Source organism: Chiloscyllium punctatum, chromosome 8, assembly GCF_047496795.1.
Source record: "Chiloscyllium punctatum isolate Juve2018m chromosome 8, sChiPun1.3, whole genome shotgun sequence".
In the NCBI taxonomy this organism is placed as follows: domain Eukaryota; kingdom Metazoa; phylum Chordata; class Chondrichthyes; order Orectolobiformes; family Hemiscylliidae; genus Chiloscyllium; species Chiloscyllium punctatum.
The window spans coordinates 43847650-43869998 of NC_092746.1; the positions used below are offsets into that span (position 1 = coordinate 43847650).

Sequence of the window (22349 nt, forward strand, 5' to 3'; positions counted from 1 at the left end):
GGCATCCAAACCACCCCCCCCCCACCCCCCCCCCCCCACCTCCCCTCCCTATTCATCTTGTTACTTTTCCAGATTTCTGATGCAGGATCCATCCCAAGAGACACAGTCCAGAAAACCACACAGACAGCAACAGGAATGAATCTTCACACAACTGGTGTCTGCTTTTTATGCAATTATTGCAATTTTCCAGTAAATAACCACAGGTTTAAAGATTCAATAGTGTCTTATACAGTTATTAAAAAAAATTCAATGTGTAAGTGGACAAATAGTTAGGGTACCAGGTGGGGTAATATGGTTAGCATGTTGAGTCATTCAGGGGATAGGACACAAGCTGGGTAAGTGAGGGATTAGTGCAGTGTATGGGTAAGTGGGTGGAGTGGCAATGGCAGGTGGTTGCTTCATCAAACCTCACAACTTCCTGACAATGAGGTAGTACAAGCAACAAGTACAAGTTTAGGCACAAGGGGAGCTATGATACTAATACATAGCAATTCTATGAAGGGTAACATAGCAACAAATATATGCATGTTTGGCTTGTTTGTCATGTTTGTGTACTTCTTCAAATTATCTATTATCTGTCTCTATGCAAAATAAAAGAAGCATTTCTCTCATTTAGCCTAGATTAGAGCTAACTGAAGAGTGCTTGGTAGCAGTTTTGAATCTCACCATGCCCATGCCCAACCATAAAGCTATGTAGGAACCTAGGAACAGGAGTAGGCTACTCAGCCACTCCAGTCTACTCTGCCATTCAATAAGATCATGGCTGATGTGACCTAACTCCATATACCTGCCTTGGACCCATATTTATGATACTGTTACTTAATAAATTTAACAATTGAATTACCATCAACCACTATTTAAGGAAGAAAGTTTCAACTCTCCACTACACTTTATGTGTAGAAGGGTTTTCTAACATCTCTCCCGAATGGTTTGGCCCTAATTCTTAGACTATATCCCCAGTACGAGAATCTTCAACCAGTGGAAATAGTTTATCTTAATCCACCTTGTTTTTCCCTGTTAGTATCCTGAACAGCTTGATCAAATCACCCTTTAACCTTCTAACTAAAGGCTTACTTTGTCTAATTTCTCATAACTTAGTTCCTGAAATTCAGGTGCTATCCTTGTAAACCTGCACTGAATTCCCTCTATGATCAAAACATTCTTCCTAAGTTGTGGTGCCTACATCTGTTCACAATACTCCAAATGGGGTTTAACTAGCATTTTGTATAACTGCAGCATAATATCTTCATCACACACTCCAGCCCCTTAGATATAAAGGCCAGCATTCTAATAGCCTCTTGACTATTTTCTTGACTGTGTATAATACAGAACAACCTCAGTTATCCGAACGTCAATTATCCGAATTTCAGATTATCTGAACAGGATCTCAAGGTTCTGTAAAAGTGTTATCCATTAACCGAACAATCAGTTATCTGAACAAAATACTCCCTGCCCATCTCGTTTAGATAATTGAGGTTGTTCTGTTTATGAAATCCTCCTCCTTGGAAAATATTAAGGTGCTAGCATAGGTATAAGTTTTTGTTGTAGATTAAACATGCAAACTGTGAAATAAATGTTAGCTTTCCCAAGTGTTTTAGTTCCATTGATTATTAATTGTTTTTTGCTTTAGGAAGAATGAAAACGATCAGCTGAAATGAGGAAGTGTAAGTCTGATGGCTGAAAGGTCATGACAGTTCCTTTTTTTATAGAATCAAAGACTATACAGCATGAAAACAGGCCCTTCATTTTTATCACTATATATCATCTCTCCAGTCATAACATTGATGTAGTTCTTCAGAAGTTGAAGATTTTCTCACTGCACTACATAGTAAAATGTAGAGAAATGCTTTTTTAATCAATTTGTTGTATAATGCTGTCAAATTTTGCAAAAATGTAATAATAACCATACATTTTGTTGCAATTATTATAATACATTTATTATTTATGAAACAATGAGGCACATTAAAATACAAATTGTAACGATATGTGCTGAAACATAAAACAGTTTTTGTTTTTGTATCATTCACTTCATATTACCTGTGACTTTCTCTGTTCATAACTAATGAAAATCAAATAGGGAATAATAGGTATTTTATTACAGAGCATACAAAATAGCAATACATCAATTGAGAACATTATTTCCAATTACAACTGACACAGTCGAGTGTTATCAAAATCTGTTTATTATGTTTTTGAATAATATGTGGCACTGCCTCAATGTTCACTACACTTTATATTTTGCTAAAATAGCAATAAAATAGAATAACTTCTATTGGGGAAAGTCATAACAACTATTTTTTCAACAATCAACTGATACAAGTGGATATATAATATTATAGACACTTGTGCTAGCAAATTAAAATAAATAGCATTCAATATAATTTTTTATTATTGTTATTAACGTCTTTGGACAAGGTCTTGTACTGTTTTCCACTCAGAAGAGGAATCTGTAGAAGGAAAAATATCATTGGTGTAACTTCAGTCATCAGATCAAAGCATAGAGGAAGTGTTTTATAGAAAATTATTTAATATACTAATATTATAATGCCACAATAATATTAATATTGTAATATAAATAGATTAATAGTAAATAGATCAATTTACTTTTGACATCTTTTACTTACCAGCGGCTGAAGAGCGTTTTCCCATAAGTCCAACAAAATTCCCTAACTTATGTCCTATAAAACAAAAGAATTATAAGTAAATTATTTTCCAATTATATTATTGATTTTACCATATATTTATTGTTAACATTTTTAATGGCAGTATATTTTGTTTTCCTTTCCTAGACAAGTCATGATTGAGTGTAAAATTTGAACAATAATTTACTTGAGCACTTGAACAAATATCAAATACCAAATCACATGAAAATAGACTTGCGTGTTCGGAGATTAGAGACAATAACTTAACTAACATTTTGCTTTCCTGGGCATTTTAAATTTAACCCAGTATTCATTTTAAATTATGCACCCATAAATAACTTAAATTGAGTTTTTAAATAGTAATTTCTGATTAGAATACCATGTAATTTATTATTTTAATGAACCTGAGCCAAAGGTACATATATTATGTTATATGATTTATTTTCCAACTTGCTTCCATCTCTGCAGACCACACAAATTTAGTATTTGCAGACAAAATATAAAATGTTCATTCAAACTTGATTTATGTCAGAACCCATGTGAAATATTTCAGAATAAATGTATGTAAATAGTAAACAAGCTTTTAATGTTACAATAATGTGCTGAGAGTTACAGAGGTCCTGCCAAAATATCTAAAAGTACAATATTAGAATCATCCTTACTTTAAAAGCCCCTAGCTATAATGATGGGCTGAATGAAAGAAGATATAAGCTTTGGACAGATTTAATTGAGGGTTTTAAAATGACAAAACTTCAAAACTATGTCTGTGCAGATGAATTATTTCAAAAAGGTAATTTAGGTAATCATCCTACAGAGGCACGTCAATACTCAGAACAAGTTATCAGTTTGTGAGGCAATCACATATTTGATGCAACAGTTCAAACAGGAGATAAATAAGTTCCTTGCAGTGGTGACTACCACCAGCTGTAAATTGCAAGTGGGACATTAGATTGGTATCTGATGGTGATTCATCTCCAGGGACCCAATCTGATTGCCTACAGGGGTGAGAGTGGAATATGTCTTGAAATTGCCCTTCGCTAAAACAAAACCTTTTCTTTTGCATTTTTTCAAAAGAATGTTAAAATGGGTGAAAATGTTAGATGTCCTATAGTCATGAAAATTTACAGGTAACCCTACCGGTGAGAAACTAATTTTCTAATATCAAAACTAGTGTGCTTAAATTTAAAACTGTTCAGGGACATAAATTAAATTTGGGTGGTCTCAGCACAATTTTAAGCAAAGAATTAAAGGTATGTCCATAATTAGAAAAGATTGGACAACTTAGTGAATTAAGTAGAACATCCCATTACTTTTGAAAAAAAGTGTGAGAAATAAAAAAAAGAAAATGTTAATTAAAACCATAATATAATCATGTCTTGAAGTGTTATTTTGTAATGCTAAGAAAGATGAGCTTGAATTGTTATTTTGTAACAATAAGATGAGCTTGAATTTAAAATTCATTAATATTCATTCATATACATAAATTAAGTTGATGCCAATATAGATTTTACCTGGAAGACCCAAATAAAGTACAGTAGTTTATTCCACTAGAGGGCATAAGATCTGTTGTGTAATTAATGTAACTACTGCAATCTAGTTATTACAATTCTGAATGCAACAAAGGTTTCTGTTCTCTCATTGAGATGATGTTATATCAAGAATCTCTCCACCTTTATAATAGTGAACGAACTGTTTTGCCAAATGATACTGTATGTTAGGATATTTCATTTTTTTTTAAATGACCTGTCATGTTTTGGAAGAAAAACAATTGATTTCACATTCAAGAACATTAATGTGCAAATCTGTAAGATCATGTTTGAAAATGATTGCTGAAAGCACCATTATACTTGCAGATTTATGAGATATACTGACAAATACCATGAAAATTATTACTCAAGTGCAATATTTGCTGAGACTTATAATTTTTTTGAGACTTTTCATCAACCTGTTTGAACAGGTTATGACACGCCTCTGAAGCAGGTGGGGTTTGAAACCAAGCCTTCAAGCCAACAGATGGGGACACTATCACCACACCACAAAAATGTTATGATTAACTTTTAGGACTGCAGCAATTACAAGTCCCTGTCTATTGAAAACAATTACTGCAGTTGAAGCAATTAGGAGTCAGAAGGTAATCAATTTTATGAAAATTTTAACTTATTTAGAAAACCAGCAAAGTAAATAGAACTGAACAAGCAGGAGTGATGCTTTATTAATTAATCTGTGTTTCACACAAATTTGAGACAATTAGCATAGTATGAATGAAACCTAACTTTAGCATCATGTTCTGGGGTTGTTTTAATTCTGTACATATTCCTTTGAACCGGATCTTTCAGCATCCATTTTGCAAGACAAATGCATGACATCATGGTTTTAGGTTTTAGGTTCATACAACAAGAGACATAAAACTTCAATCTTGAATCTGTCCATTAAATCACAATTAATTTAATATATCTTTTTCAAAGGTTTTCTGTTTTGATTTTCTCAATTATTAACAATTAACTTTTCAAAACTTACTTTTGCGAATCAGTGGCTTGTATTCTGAAAAGGAAGGAAAAACTAAAAAAGTTATTTTTCTTATTAAATTTCCTGAAAAAAGAATTGTTGCCCTGACTGAGTCATTGATTCTTTAGAATGGTTATTCCTGCCTTTATTTCTCCAAATGAAGATAGCCAGATCTGTTTAGTGCATCTCTGATAATGGCTTCCAATAATGAGTGAATAGTTTCAGATGTACCTTAATCATTATTCCTTTCAACACAACTGTGTCTGTTACCATATTCATCATCTTAAAGAGATAATCTATCTATGCTTCATCTTAACTGAAGAAAACTATAACAAAAGGTCACCATTCATTGAGAGCATAGCGAGTGCATTTTAAGTAATGTAATATAAACTTTTTAATAGTATTTCAAACTCCAGCCAGAAGTAATTTCTTCCGATACCAAATTTAAAAACTTCAAAATTATCATTAATGTTGGCATCACTACTTTGTTAAAAAATATCAAGCAAATTTGATTATGGTTAATCTAGACCATTAGAAATATCTAAGTGCAACAAGAAATTACACTAAAGCAGTATTGAATTTAAGAACATACAAATGATATCTAAAATTTTCATTTTGTATTTAGAGTCACAGAGTTATAGAGATGTACAGCACAGAAACAGACCCCTTGGTCCAACTCATCCGTGCCAACCAGATATTCTAAATTAATCTAGTCCTATTTGCAAGCACTTAACCCATATCACTTTAAATCCTTCTTATTCATATATGAACCAATATTTTTGAGGATGATGAAACAAAATAAGTCTTAATTCTTCCTGATAGAAATATGGCATATATTTAACTATAAATACAATATATGTATGTTTTTCAAGTTGAGGAAATGCTGAATCATTCAAATATAAGACTGTGGATTAAGCAGTTAGATATTTTATACAAATCTCAAAGTGGCAAGTACTTCACACAGAGGATGGTGGGTGTTTGGAATGCATTGCCAGCAGAGCTGGTAGAGGCAGGCAGGGTAGATTCATTTAAGATGCATGAGTAGGTGGAGAACAGAGGGATACGGATGCTTAGGAATTGACCAACAGGTTTAGACAGTACATTTGGTTCGGCTCAGGCTTGGAGGGCTGAAGGGCCTGGTCCTGGGCTGTAAATTGTCTTTGTTCTTTGTTCTAGTTACAAAAATATGTGAAATATAGACACATTCACGAATATATGGGTGCATACTCTCCAATTCATTATGTTTTGTACATTTTATTAAACACTTCATATTAAACTTCATCTTAGCCCTTATATGTGCACATATTCCTTTGTTTATTCAACTGAAATTAATAATATGTTTCAAACTGTGAAATCTTCATTAATAATCAACTATACCTGAACTACTATTGTCAAAATAACTACTTTGTTCAGGGTATATGCTAAAAGTGGTAGTGGGGGTACAGAAATGCACATTGTGTTTAAAACATCATGAAATAGTCTTCTGAGTGTAAAATACAGTGAAATATTTAGTAGAACAATTTGTATTTTGAAAGTTTCATAAGAATGCATCCAATTAAGGCATTTAGATCTCTGTGTGATTTTGCTGGGTTCAATGAAGAAGGGAATCTTTGATGGACCACCTTTGTATCCAAAATAATTTGCATGCTTAGCTTAAATGTGAGAGCATAGTTCAGAATCTGAATTGAAAACTTGGCAATCAATTACATTAAACCTTTGACATAAAGCCTCATCCAATGAATCATCTTAGAATTTGCTGAGCCTAAATTCCAATATTTTTGATGTTATTAAGAATGAGTGCACCTATGAGATCTGTCCTTGAATTATAATTTAACCACAAAATGAAGAGAGATCCTTTACCAATGGACAGAGGGACCACCAAACAGCCAGCACTATAAGTTAGGTCTATTGCATAACACTCCAAGGATCCTTTTGCTCAGCTTAGCAACTACAGTTTAATTGCCCTCCTATTGAACACTAATGCTCACATTTTCACCCAATACCTAAGAACACTGGAATAAATCATGAACAACTTACTTAAGTTATGAATTGGTTCATTTGTTTTGATTTTTTTCCAGAAATCATTGAGTATGCAGATGAAGAGAATGTGGCAGTTGGTGTATATGTACATTTCTAGAGGACCTCATGTTGAATTCATTTGTTGCAAAAATTAAAAGGAATGTATCCAATAGGATACTGTGCTACCTAAAGAACAAAAAGCAGAGTACAGGGAAATGGAATGCTCTTTTGGATGGGTGAGATGTGACTAAATCTGTGGTCCAAGGCTCTATGTCAAAATCAACTTTATTTTCCAGTTATATTGATGATTTGAACAGGTGTACAAGATACAATTCAAGTTTGTTGATCATAAAAAAGTACAACTTAGACTAACTTCTGAGATTCATACAAAGGTGATCAATGAAGAGATTTGGATCACCATTGCATTACAGTACTTTAAAGATTAAATTGAGATGAGAAAATGTTGAAAAGATAGGTGAGTCTTAGATTATGAAGGCATTGAGTACAACACTGAAGAAAGGAAAATATATTTGTGCAAGTCACAGTTTGACTGCTACATGCAGTCTGGCATTGTGGCAACGATAGAACCATGCAAAGGATTCAATGGAATAATACCAGAAATCATAAAATGCTTGTGAAGGAAGGTTTAACTAATGCAGGCCTTTTTAGTAGAGTAAAAGAAAATGAGGAGAGTCCAACTGTAGAGTTAAAATTGTAAGATGTTTTAAGTAGTTAAATTTTTTTTAATGGTTTACAGTAAAATCAAGTCAAAAACATGGCAGCATAAACTTGGGGGTCATTGCTAGAGAATAAAGTAAGGAGTTAGAGGACTTTTTTTTGTGCAGAGTATATTGTAGCATGAAATATCTTAAAAGGTGTGGCTATTGAACTAGAGACTATAATAGCATTTAAAAGAACTCGGATACTTTTCCAAAAAGGGAGAATATAGAGATATAGGGAAATTGCATTTTAATACTTAACTCCAGTTGAGAAGTTAGCACCACAAGGTTGACTGTTAGATTTTTCTATGGGATTATTTCAATTATTTTATTTCTATTCTATTTTTCAAATAATGTCCTCAAATTATATTTATTAAAATGTGATAGGAAAGTAATTTACAATTTTAACTATTTTATTCTTCTTTACAATAGATTCAAAATTTTAATTCAGATAAAGGCGAGGTGCTCCATTTTGGGAAAGCAAATCTTAGCAGGACTTATACACTTAATGCTAAGGTCCTAGGGAGTGTAGGTTCATAGCTCCTTGAAAGTGGAGTCGCAGGTAGATAGGATAGTGAAGAAGGCGCTTGGTATGCTTTCCTTTATTGGTCAGAGTATTGAGTACAGGAGTTGGGAGGTCATGTTGCGGCTGTACAGGACATTGGTTAGGCCACTGTTGGAATATTGTGTGCAATTCTGGTCTCCTTCCTAGCAGAAAGATGTGAAACTTGAAAGGGTTCAGAAAAGATTTACAAGGATGTTGCCAGGGTTGGAGGATCTAAGCTATAGGGAGAGGCTGAACAGGCTGGGGCTGTTTTCCCTGGAGCGTCGGAGGCTGATGGGTGACCTTATAGAGGTTTACAAAATTATGAGGGGCATGGATAGGATAAATAGACAAAGTCTTTTCCCTGGGGTCGGGGAGTCCAGAAGTAGAGGGCATAGGTTTAGGGTGAGAGGGGAAAGATATAAAAGAGACCTAAGGGGCAACTTTTTCACGCAGAGGGTGATACATGTATGGAATGAGCTGCCAGAGGATGTGGTAGAGGCTGGTACAATTGCAACATTTCAGAGGCATTTGGATGGGTATATGAATAGGAAGGGTTTGGAGAGATATGGGCCAGGTGCTGGCAGGTGGGACTAGATTGGGTTGGGATACCTGGTCAGCATGGACGGGTTGGACCGAAGGGTCTGTTTACATGCTGTACATCTCTATGACTCTATGACTCTAAAAATGATTAAATTCAAAAACCTTTGCATTTAAGAATTTCCCAAGAACCTAAGTGGGAATTAATTAAATTCAAAGATTTGTTTTGAACTTTGTTATTTTATGACTGTCTTTGTCCCTAAGGTGCAATATTCTGATTTGAGAAGGTCGTGAAATAATATATTATGTGGGTTCTAAATATGCGGATGTATATATAGTGATTTGGTGGAATTAGTCCAAATCATTGACTCTGCAATCCTTTAGTTGTGCTCATTACTTTCTTCTGTAACATATCCATGATAATGATATAAGAATCACAGAATCATTATGGTGAAGGAAGAGGCTGTTTGGCCCATCATGTAATTAATTGTCAAGCTATGAGGTGTGCACCATGAAGCTAGCCAGCCATGCTCACATTCTCAAGAAAGAATAAATGTGAATACTGCGTAACACTTTCAAAGTGACCAAGGTAATACGTAACTATGTTATGTTTAAAGTTTACTGTGATACTGCGTTGTTCATTATGTTTAGTACCAAAGAATTTATATTCCAATTACAATACAAAACAAGCTTCAGCTGGTCCCTTGACTACAGTCAGGCAGCAATGACATCACCAGGTATCAACTCCGCCTTGGAGTTGTCTAAGATTTCTCATCGCTTACATTAGCCACTGTATCTACGCCCACGGGAAAGCACAATAGAAAGGAGGGAGAGTCTGAATTTTTTCCTAAGAAATTGGTTTTACAAACCCAAATGAACTACACACCTCAGCTTTTATGGGTTCCTCGATGGTGATACGTTGGGCTGTGACAGCAACCCTCAAAGGCTATGTGACAGTACTCTCTGATTGGCATTTACCTATATCTGCGGTGTATTCCCAACCAATGCTGACCACCTGGATTAGTTTCACCAACAGACTACAACCACGTTTGATAACAATTGAGAAAATCCGAAAGAATAATCCAGTTTAAAGGATAAGCTTTTAATTTACCAGCGGTTACTTAACGCCAACTGTAGCACGTGGAACCAAAGGAAATGTATCCCAATTATCATCCAGATATTTGAGACAATGGAGTGGTTTGTAAATATGAAGCTCAATTATAAAACACTGTAACACTGGAATGGTGAAACTAGACTAGACCCTGCTCCTCTAAAACCTTTCCTGCTCTGGTGTATATTTCCAGCACCTTCTCTCTGTGCAAATACATTTGACTTATTCCCATTCCCGCTTTGTACGGTTTGATCGTTTTTATTTCTGTGCATATTCCAAGACGTTTGTTCTCTGTCATTTGACCATGCGCTCATGTGAAAAGGTCCTTTTGGTGTCACCAGGTAACTCTTCAGTTTAGTCGGCAACACGACAATAAAAACACACGTTACCGTATGACCGCCTGCCCATTAAGCCAAAGAACTGCTTGGGCTGTGGTTTCCTGGCCACACGCTTCAGGAGCTCCCGGAACGAATCCGGCTGCACTCGTTTGTCCTGAAAACAGATCGAAGCAGGGGAGAAAATAATACACGATTATCAACTTATCCTCCGCGATATGGCTCTGTGCCCGAGCCTGTCACTGTCAATGTGCTATTTCAGGACTCCGCTTATTTTATTTTTTTAACGCATTCTAATTTTCTAAAGATCGCAAAAGACAATTGAAGTAGAAATCCCAGGGGCGAATCTCTGCCGTGGTTTGCTGCGGGTTGTTTATATGTTTCCACTGCATGGGTGTTGCAGCTTGACATCTGGTGAGCCATGTTGCTGAGCGGCCAATCCGCGTCCGGCTGGGCTTTTATTTTTCCGCTCACTTTCGAGCACTTCGAGCAATAGGTTCAGCAAACTGAGTGCACCATTGCAAAATTAAGTTACAATGATATTGAGGATAATTATGGTCCAAACTTATATGGAGTACAGCGCATGCATTCACATGCGCCAGCTACTGTGCGGGTGCTCCACCCATCGAACTGGAGACACGATTTCGCGTTTACTTACTCGGGAACATGTATAGACACCAGATTTTGCGCTGGGAAAAGGTATTCAAACACTATAGTCTTGCAAATGGCATTTTGAATTTCTAAACGGCAATGTTCACAAATATCTGTTTATTGCTAAATAAACAATTGAATATTTATAAATACAGATCTCTCTCGTTGCCCGGACTACCTACATGATGTGTTAATAAAGGAGGGGAGTTGAGAGGAAATATCAATCTATCCTCTGCATAATAACGCACAAGGCTTGGAAACAAATTGGAAGTCAGCACTAAATTCCTTTCACGCACACAGGAATTTGATTCCAACGGGTTTATATATAATTCAGGGGGGAGAAAGTGAGGACTACAGATGCTGGAGATCAGAGTCGAGAGTGTGGTGTTGTAAAAGCACAGCAGGTCAGGCAGTGTCCAAGGAGCAGGAGAATCAATGTTTCGGACATAAACCAATCCTGATGAAGGGCTTATGCCCGAAATGTCGATTCTCCTGCTCCTCGGATGCTGCCTGACCTACGATGCTAACTTAGTTTGGTTGTAAAGATTTAACTGCAGCTCATTCCGAGCCACCCGCGGCCAAATTAGATTAGATTAGATTACTTACAGTGTGGAAACAGGCCCTTCGGCCCAACAAGTCCACACCGACCCTCCGAAGAGCAACCCACCCAGACCCATTCCACTACATTTACCCCTTCACCTAACACTACGGGCAATTTAGCATGGCCAATTCACCTAACCTGCACAAGATTCGGAGATGCCGGTGTTGGACTGGGGTGTACAAAGTTAAAAATCACACATCACCAGGTTATAGTCCAACAGGTTTAATTGGAAGCACAATAGCTTTTGGAGCGCTGCTCCTTCGAGCCCTCCACAATCACCCGATGAAGGAGCGTCGCTCCGAAAGCTAGTGTGCTTCCAATTAAAGCTGTTGGACTATAACCTGGTGTTGTGTGATTTTTAACCTGCACAAGTACACGTAGATCTGACTAAATCCACCTTCCGCTTGCTGAACCACTCCTGACAGAGGTGCCTGCAATTATCTTCCTATAATTGACATGTTCTTATCTATTGAAGAGGATTATAATGCCATAGCAACTCGTTATTGATGTCGCTGCTTCTATCTCGCTGTGTTAATTAATATTTTCACTCAGTCTTGGACCGGGGCTGGCAAAGGTTGACCTCGAGTGGCAGCCCATTCTCTAATAGAACCAGCCGGGACTAAGCGAGTCATAGTCCTTAGCCAGAATTACTCTTCTTGTCGCTTTTCTCTCTTTCCTCCAGAACTCCTTCTGCCTCGTGTCAGTGACTGGCGTCTTATCGAGTGATATGCCAGGAAACATCAGACCGGTCCACAAGTAAAAAAAGGTTCCTGGTGCCTATTCCAACGTGCAATGTCACAGGCCTTTTTTTCCCTCTTGTGAGGGAAACCAACTGCAGATTGCCAGTTGTTGCTGTTCGCGCTCACCAAGACTATTGTAACATTTAATTGTGCCCAAACCTGACTTTCCACATCAAAATAATCAAATAGAAATTCATTCGTACAGGAATCTTATCTAACTCGCCATCCTCATTCGTACATTACCGACAGATGCCCGCTGATTTTTTAACAGCAATAAGTTACATTATTTCTGACACATTCCTGTAGATGGGAGTTAGGCATTTATTCCATGAGAAACCAAAAGAAAGTACTTTGAGGTTGCACTATTGATAATCACTAACGGTCTCGAACCTTTAAATATGTTAAAAATCACACAACATCAGGTTATATTTCGGAGCGACGCTCCTTCATCAGGTGGTAATGCAACCTGATGAAGTAGCGGCGCTCCAAAGGCTAGTGCTTCCAATTAAACCTGTTGGACTATAACCTGGTGTTGTGTAATTTTTAACTTTGTACACCCCAGTCCAACACCGGCAGCTCCAAATCATGACTTTAAATATGTGGGATGGTGAGACACAGGGAAAACGCAAACTGAATAAAATTAAATTTCAATGCTTATATCGTGTAGTTGTAAATATATTACTTGAAAATTTACCTGGCCGTGGTCGCTATAGTCCCATACAGACACGCCTTCATTCCGGGAAACCTCTTCACAAAAGACATCTGTCAAAACCAGGAGGCTGACAATCACAGCCAGCAGCCGGAGAGTTCTCATCTTGGGACTGGGGAGGACTGCCGGCCGCTCTGGCTCCGGACGTGGGGGAAGCTGGAGCTGCGGAAGACCGTGAGCAGCGAGTGGCAGCTGTGAAGAGCCTGCGCTCTCTCCCTGCCTGTGCTGGAGGATGGATGCTCACTACCTGGCCCAAGTCCAATTCGTGTTTTTCCGTCCGATCCCGGAAATTCCCGAGCTCACTGGCTCCTTTGTTGATCCGCTCAAATCGTCTACCAACTTGCACTGGCAGAATCAACAACTCCTGCTCTGTCTAACAGAGTCCTCACCCAAGATGGGTTTGAATGTCTCAGATTCCAGGTCTCAAGACTGGGAGCTGAATGAAAGTCCCGTTGAATTCCCTGCAATTTATACCCTGCACCGGGGAGTCATTCGACCGCAGGTACTTGACAGAGCCAAAAATAGCGCTCCAGGAATTCGAAGGTGAATGAGTCTTTCACCCCTCCCCCCTCCGTTTGACGAATTGACTTGAAAGATCAATATTCAAGCGCAGAGATGTCAAGATGTATATTTCTGTCCTTTGTTTGCTTAAGTCATTTTCCCAGATATGAGCAACACTGTGAATGAGTGCTCAAACCGACGTCAGTACTTCGGTTTAATATTCCATTTTCCCCTAATAGGTACCCCGGAGTCAATGTTTTGATTCAGTTTTTAATAAATTGTAATCAGATTGTTGAAAGAAAGGAGCTTCTTTGAATACAAATGAGATACTTCAAATTGGCTTCAGGGACAAATCAAAATGAACGATACAAATTACTTTAAGCTGAGGGGAAATGCACTCAATTTGATTTGTGCAGACATAGCAAAACCTTTTGAGGATGTAATTTACTTGAAAGTTAAGCAAAGAAGAACTGTAACTGCAACTTAAATTATAGTTATGGTTTATTACCAACTAAATGGCTAGAATTTAAGATTAGGAAAGCGCTTACAAATCATATATCCATACAGACGCAAGTGTGATACATAATTTACATTTATCAGTGAGCGTTTTACTGCAGCTGTGAATTGACTCAAATCATTTGCTGTGGGAGTTATTTTCTCTGCCGCTATTTCGTAGTTGGGTAAACAAGAGTTCAGAACATAACCTAGATCTTAAAGTGTTCCTGCACTTTACATAACTATTTGACATGATGCTTCAGCGTTTTTGAAGATTAGTCTCAAATGCAACATCAGAGGAAATGTATACAGTAAGTTCACTTCAGCCAACAAATCTGAATGTTCGCAATCATTGTCGATATTTGAAAGGTAAGAAATTACCATGTCAAAAGTCAGATAATGCGTGAGTTACAAGATCTTTGATGGGAAGTCAGGATATTCTCTAACGGGATATTCCATGCCGTATTTTTTTACCAGCTCTTCCTAAATCATTTCAAGATTCAATTATACTGAGCAAGTTTTTAATTTCCTAACTATGGTGTAAGGAAACTTAAACAATAAACCCTACACCCGTAATTAGTTAACATGACAAAATGCATCTAGAAATTCAGGGTAAAACAGGAGTAAATACATGTTGATAGTTAAGAACTTTAAAAGAAGAATTGGATATTTTTGTATCCTTTTGCAAAACCAGCAGGACGTTTAAACCGATTCCAGAATTCGTCAGATATTCATGTTTGCAATGACTCGCTCCACTTCATCTAACAAATCCTACAGTTAGGTGTTGATAGCTACCGCTATGTAAATATACCATATTTGAGTTCTGTTTTAATGATTAGAAAAGTATTAGCAGGATTTTTAAAAGAGATCTCAAATCTCGATTGGTGAGAATTAAAATCGTTCATATCAACAGCAACATAAGTTATGACATTTCAAAAAGCTTCACAGGAAAATTCTCAAACCAAAATTAAAATCCAAGACCCCCACCCCACCCCCATATTAGGAAGTAGGACAAGCTACTAAAAACACCGGCGAAGTGCTAAAGCTTAAGGGTGCAGAAAAAGGTGAAGAGGCTTAGAGAGGTAATTCCAAATTTTCAGATTTTAAAAAAAATCTCATTAAGAAGTAGTAGATATGGATTGCGAGCAGGAGTGTGCCATTCGGGCCATCGAGCCTGTTTCGCCATTCAATGAGATCATGTTGAAGAGCACACTGACGGGTTGCAGACACTGCACAATGGCGGCCAGGGATGAAAATGGAATGGAATGACAATAGAATGGGAATCCATTGAAATCCTCAGCCAGCACTCGGTTGAACCGCTTGTTAGACTTTAATACGTACTTCAGTGAATGCAGTTGAGGGTTTAGAAGGAAACTGACTTGGAACGGAATGTAGTCATGGAGACATCCACCTTGCAGGTGGGTGTATATTCACATTAAAACATTAATTGTAAAGTCGCATGTAAGAATATTCACAAAGAAAAACGGTTAGCCACAATTTACTTCATTCCAGAGTAAGTTTTAATATGTGGCTTTTACCGTAGTTACCAATCTAAGCACCTGTTTCATCTGATCAGTACGCTAGGATTCCCCTACCCAGGGGAGGGATCTGCAGATAGGTGGCTTCAGGAAAACACCACTCCCCTGACAACCCTTAAATTGTGTTTCCACAACAAGAACATCTGCACACTTAACACCTTTAGAAATGCGCAGCAAATCCAAAGAGCTCTGGAAGTGTTTTTACATTCGTGAGGATTACTCCCACTATTTCGAATTCTGAGCGCGGGAGAGGGAACAGGGTCTACACAAACTATAATTTTCCAGCCGTTCTGGCAGCATCTGTAGACAGAAAGCAGAGTTCACGTTTCTAATCCACTGACCCAAAATTTTCACAACGTTCTAAAGGGTCAGTGGACTTGAAACGTTGACTCTGCTTTCTCCCTACAGATGCTGCCAGATTCTTAATTTCTCCTTGTTTCTGACCTTCAGCATCCGCAGTTCTTATATATATTTTGCAGCTCTGTGTCAATGCTATTCCTGTAGTTATGGAGAGCTACAATGCTCCAACCTCAAATCCCTAATCTCATTCACACTAGAGGAGATTCACGCCTTTCCTAGGGATCATACATCTCTTTTCTCCAGAATCCGGCGCTGAATTCTGAAGTTAACCTCCAAAAGCAGAGGTGCGAATGTGAAGGCGTGACTTTGGAGTTAGAGCCGACCTGACGATTGAGAAAAGTATCAAATGTGACCACATTCAGCTCTACCTCTTCTCCTCGTCCCAACAGCTCTTTCACTTCTCAAATTTAGCAAACTGTTGTCTGGCATCCAATGTTAAGAGGGAAGAGACATCCCGTAACAAAGTGTTGAGGCGACTAAAAACAACTGTCCTTCAGCCTTGCTGCAAACCCCTTTTCCTTAGCTACCAAACTCCCTCTCCCTGACAACGCCGGAGCCTGAATGAGACGGCTTGGAACCCTGTTGCGTTTGACTGAAATAAGCTTTCAACCACATATCTGTGCCATCAGGAAGAATGCCTGCTCCCACCTCTGTGTCGCTGTCATCTCTTGATTTCATCCTGCCCCCAGTTCATCTGCTGTTGAAATCTTCACCCGAGCCTTCTTTCGCCCCAGAGATTTTGAGTCTCCGTCAGCTTCAAACATCCTTTTCATCAAATTAAGGTCATACATATCCGCGCTGTCTAACTCGCACTAAAGCCTGTTCAGCCCCTTGACACTGTACTCACTGATGCACATTGACCCCAAATTAAGCAACATCTTTTAAAATTGCTCTCATGGTTCCGCCACCCCCATCTCTAATTCCCTCCAGTCTTGCAAACTGCTGAGATACCCGGATCCCCGGGTTACCCTTCGGAGGGTCGGTGTGGACTTGTTGGGCCAAATAGCCTGTTTCCACATTGTAGGGATTCTATAAAAATGGTCGGCACGGTGGCTCAGTGGTGAGCACTGCTGCCTCACAGCGCTAGGGACCCAAGTTCAATTCCAGCCTCGGGTGCTCCCGTTTCCTCCCATAATCCAAAACTGTGCAGGTTAGGTGAACTGGCCACGCTAAATTGCCCATAGTGTTCAGGGATGTGTAGGTTTGGTGCATTAGCTAGGGGCAAGTGTAGAGTAGGGGAATAGGTCTGGGTGGGGTACTCTTCGGAAGGTCGGTATGGACTTGTTGCGCCTGTTTCCACATTGTAGAGATTCTGTGAAGTCCTGCAGTTGTAATTGCTGTCCCAGAGTGGCTCTGTCTTCAGCTGTGTGGGAGAAACTCAGGATTTCCTGTATGAAATTTATTTCACCCCTCTCTCTTTTGCTCCTTCTACTAAATGCTCCTCGTCATTTTAGATCGAGCATTGGTCATATGCTCCAACCTTAGTCTGTTCCACTTGCCAAGGTTGGGTCAGTTTTCATGCTAGTGACGGGCTTTGGGAGATTTTAACGGATTCAAGGTGAGAATAAACAATAGTTTCTCTCTCTCTCTCTCTCTCTCTCCCTCTCCAAATGCTGCCGGACATACTGAGTTTTCCCCGCCAGGCACATTCTTCAGCATCCTCAGCATTTCCTATAAAAACAAGTTGTTGCGGAAGTCCCTACAGGAATTCTTGTCATAATTATTCAGTTTCATGGAGCTTTCCTCTAGTTTAAAACAGTTGGACTTTCTACACGCTTCGACTGAAGTTAAATATGTTAGAATTTACTGGCTGGGCAGATACTCAATCGGAGAGTCAGACAATCTAAACCCGGAGCCGTTGACTCTGAACTGCCGCTATTGATCAAAGTCAATGGTCACAGATTCAACTTCATACATCATACAGCACGGAAACAGACTCTTCGATCCAACCAATCCATGCCAACCATAATCGCAAACTAAACTACTCCCAATTGTCTGCGGTTGGCCCATGTCCCTCCAAATATTTCCTAGTCATGTTCTTATCTAAATGCCTTGTAAACGTTGGTACTGTACCCACATCCACCACTTCCCCGGAAGTTCATTCCACACACTCTCTGTGTAAAATAATGCCCCTTATGTCTTTTTTTAAAATAAATTCTTCTCTTGCCTTAAGAAATGTCCCATTGTCTTGAAAACCCCCAATCTTTGGAAAAGACATCTGTTATTTATTTTATCTATACCCCTAATGATTTTATAAACCAATAATTTTATAAACCTTTCAACCTCCAATGTTAGCATCATATATAGACAGTCAAAACGTGTGGCGCTGGAAATGCACAGCAGGTCAGGCAGCGTCCTGGGAGCAGGAGAGTTGATCTTTTGGACATAAGCCCTTCACAGGAATGTGGGGAGTGAGTGCGGCAAGGGGGCTGAGAGTTATATAGGAGGGGGCTGGGGGCGGGGGGGGGGGGGGGGGGGGGGGGGGAGGTGACATAGAGTGGAGAGTGTGGTGCTGGAAAAGAAAAGCAGGTCATGAGCTCATTCCTGATGAAGGGTTCCTCCACCTGATGAAGGAGCAGCAGTCCAAAAGCTAGTGCTTCCAATTAAACCTGTTGGACTATGACCTGGTGTTGTGTGATTTTTAACTTTGTCCTGCCCCGATTCTCCTGCTCCTTGGATGCTGCCTGACCTGCTGTGCTTTCCCAGTACCACACTCTGGGCTCTAATCTCCAGCATCTGCACTCCTCACTTTTGCCTTGGGGGAAGGTAGCTTGGAAGGAGTTAGATGGTTGCAGATGGGAGGTAATGTGACTGTTCTAGTGAGTCTGCTTCAGGACTTAGTTGAAGAGCTTCAGGGCAGAGGACAAGGCCTGGGGGGGGGGAGGGGGAGGGGGGTTCCACTGAGCGAGAGAGACTTACTGAGATTCTTGTGGAGGGAGGAGAATAACTTCTTCAAAGTTGGCATCTTTGGAAGAGGCTTCGCAGTAAGGTGATAAGGACTAGGTGGAGTAGTTAAGAAGGCATTTAGCACGCTTGCTTTCATTGCTCACACCTTTGAGTAAAGGACTTTATGTTCTGGTCTCCCAAATTGCAATTACTGATGAAGGGCTCACGTCCAAACTGTCGATCTTCCTGCTCCTCGGATGCTGCCTGACTGGCTGTACTTTTCCAACACCACACTGTGCACTCTAATCTCCAGCATCTGCAGTCCTCACTTTCTCAAATTGCAATTACTGTCTAGCACCACATTTGTGTCATGCACCATTTGGTAGTGCATGAAATCTGAAAAGGCTGGAGTAACTCAGCAGGTCCAGCAGCATCTGTGGAGAGGAGGTAACGTTTCCAATTCAAAACGATGCTCCTCCGTAACACAGTGGAGAGTTGTGAAGAAATCATACTGGACTTGAAACATTAACTCTTGTTTCTCCCTCCACAGATGCTGCCAGGCCTGCTGAGTTTCTCCAGACTATTAAAAGTGGCTGGTCACCAGTGGAACCTGTATATGTGTGTGGATGGGTGGGGTGGAGGTTGCTCGCTGTGTAACCGGGGCCTTGTTGGCTGAAGTGCATTCAGATTCTGGGGTGGATAGAATACAACAGCTTTGGCAACTCCTCCATTGCAATTCTCTATAAAATATTAATTTTTACTTAACAAACTCGTTTGCCCTATCGGTCATTACAATTATTCTTGAGAACATTGTGGATGATCAATTTCAGCCAAACCTTTCCTACGGATAAACTCAAGTCTTTGACATACATTCTGAGTAAAACTATGATGTCAACTATAGTTAAATATAGCTCCTTGAAAGTGGAGTTGCGGGTAGATAGGATAGTGAAGGCGGCATTTGGTATGCTTTCCTTTATTGATCAGAGTATTGAGTACAGGAGTTGGGAGGTCATGTTGTGGCTGTACAGGACATTGGTTAGGCCACTGTTGGAATATTGATTGCAATTCTGGTCTCCTTCCTATCGGAAAGATGTTGTGAAACTTGAAAGGGTTCAGAAAGGATTTACAAGGATGTTGTCAGAGTTGGAGGATCTGAGCTACAGGGAGAGGCTGATCAGGCTGGGGCTGTTTTGCCTGGAGTGTCGGAGGCTGAGGGGTGACCTTATAGAGGTTTACAAAATTTGAGGGGCATGGATAGGATAAATAAAGTCTTTTCCCTGGGGTCGGGGAGTCCAGAACTAGAGGGCATAGGTTTAGGGTGAGGGGGAAAGATATAAAAGAGACCTAAGGAGCAACTTTTTCACGCAGAGGGTTGGAACGTGTATGGAATGAGCTGCCAGAGGATGTGGTGGAGGCTGGTACAATTGCAACGTTTAAGAGGCATTTGGATGAGTAGATGTATAGGAAGGGTTTGGAGGGATATGGGCCGGGTGCTGGCAGGTGGGACTATAATGGGTTGGAATATCTGGTCGGCATGGACAGGTTGGAGTGAAGGGTTTGTATGACTCTATGGCTCTAAATGCTTAATCAAATTAGATGGATTTGTTTAAAAGAAATAACCACATCCTTAAGCATGTTTGGATGAAGTTAGGAAAATGATGAGATGAGTTTTTTAAATGACTCTTTTCTCCGATCAAATAAGCAGCAGTGATGTGGGCAGTGGATAGCCGGAATACATATTCCTGATGAAGGGCTTAAGTCCGAAACATCGATTTTCCTGCTCCTCGGATGCTGCCTGACCTGCTGTGCTTTTCCAGCACCACTCTAATCTAAACCCGGAATACACATTCTGCTACGTCGCATCAAATGTACTTCAATCAAAGTCAACAGACTCGGGCATAGGGACTAGTTTAAACCTGTGTTTGGGGAAAGGATGGGAACGGTGCTTGGTTTACTTCTAACTACAGAGACAAGAAACCCTTAGCGCAAAGTGAGCTTGCCCGCGATATGCTCGCCCTGTCCATCGCTTGGTCGTGATTGGAGACGGTAGAGGGTGCACCCTGCTGGCGGAGATCGCTGAGCTCATGAACCGGACGGCTGATTTGCGAACAAGAGTAACGCCAAGAGCTTTACCGGCTGAAGCCACCATGAGGCCATCTCCTTTCGCAAGTTCGCCAAAGAGGTGAAACTCACCACCAGACATCTCTCCAATGAGACAGCAGCCTAGGGTCCTCTGTTCTATGGAAACTTTCATTTCCCACTGCTGACGCCATTCAGAGGTAGGTGGTACCTCGTAAAGGGAGGAGTGGGAGGCAGAGGAGAGTTCTATTGGGGATGAGGTACAATTGCTAAGCGTCCCAATGATCACATATCCCACGAATAAATAAAACAAATTGGAGATCCAATTGTATCCCTAGCCCCGATGGAAAAGAAAGAACAAGCATGAGAGCAGCAATGCTGTAAAGGGATATCGTCCCTTGTAATGTCTAATTGATATTCACCTTTCAATGGCACTCCCATATCGCAATCTCTAATCTCTCCCGGTGGAACCAAACTGATTTTATAAATAAAAAGTTGTTATTGTTATTGAAAGACACATGATGCTCTGTCGCTCTTTCATGGTGATCACATCTGCTCTACTAACAACCTTTCAACAATTGCTTTTATTAGTGTCAGACAGGACATCAATTGGGCTAGATCCCAGTTTCTTCAATGGTTCTTTTTTAGATAAGGCGTCTTGATTCTTGGAGATATTCTGGTCAATCTCTTCTGCACCCTCTCAAGGATCTAATCTTGTTCCTGAAATATGGTGCCCAGAGATTTATAGAAATTCAGCACACCTTCTCCGCTTTCATATTCAATTCCTTTTTATGAAGCCTAAGATCCCAAATGCTTTGCTAATTTCACTTTCAATTGGTCCTGCAAATGAACCCTTTGGTCCCTTTGTCCCTTGCACATGCTGAAAAAAGAAAGCACCATTAAGAGTATATGCATCTCTTAATTTCCTCTGTTAAACAGATCACCTCCCTGTATGGAATTACGCTCATCATTTGTCTGCTGACCCTGCTAATCTATCTCTTGCTGCAATCAATTAGCATCATGCACAGTTTGTCACACCTTTAAGCCTGATACCATCAATAATTTTTAGGTCCTAACCCATTCTCTCATCTGAAAACAATCACTAACTTTTTTTTATTTCAAAGATATACTTATTTAATAAAATATTTTGATGATCTGTACAATTGGTCATGCCATACATATGTAAACATTCCATTTCTTTGCATGCAGAGATCAGAATTAATCATTTGTATATACAGGTCTTTACATTTACCATCCATATATCCATATGTTTAGCTGAGGTGTCAGCGGAGCCCACTTACTGCATGGGCCCCCTGTTTCTCTTTGGCAGGCAGACATTACATGGTGATCTTTCCCCACCGTGTCTTGGCAGCA

The 22349-nt window shown here is 39.5% G+C and overlaps 1 protein-coding gene across 1 annotated transcript; it reads right to left on the bottom strand.

Annotated features, from left to right (window-relative positions):
- Positions 1-1910: 1910 nt before the first annotated feature.
- On the bottom strand, positions 1911-13676 carry tac1 (tachykinin precursor 1). The gene is made up of 5 exons (XM_072575442.1): positions 13102-13676; positions 10470-10572; positions 5160-5183; positions 2625-2678; positions 1911-2447 (listed from the first exon to the last, which is right to left on the bottom strand). Exons 1-5 carry the CDS (start codon positions 13219-13221, stop codon positions 2398-2400), a joined length of 351 nt encoding a protein of 116 aa, XP_072431543.1. The 5' UTR covers positions 13222-13676; the 3' UTR covers positions 1911-2397.
- Positions 13677-22349: the final 8673 nt, after the last annotated feature.

What these genes read in the sequence shown, in the direction of transcription:
- tac1 (XM_072575442.1), bottom strand. Translation starts at nt 13,221, where the DNA reads ATGAGAACTCTCCGGCTGCTGGCTGTGATTGTCAGCCTCCTGGTTTTG. An exon ending in ACTATAGCGACCACGGCCAG is followed by an intron (nt 10,573 to 13,101) that starts GTAAATTTTCAA and finishes ATCTGTTTTCAG; the next exon opens with GACAAACGAGTGCAGCCGGA. An exon ending in AAAACGCTCTTCAGCCGCTG is followed by an intron (nt 2,448 to 2,624) that starts GTAAGTAAAAGA and finishes TTCCTTCTACAG; the next exon opens with ATTCCTCTTCTGAGTGGAAA.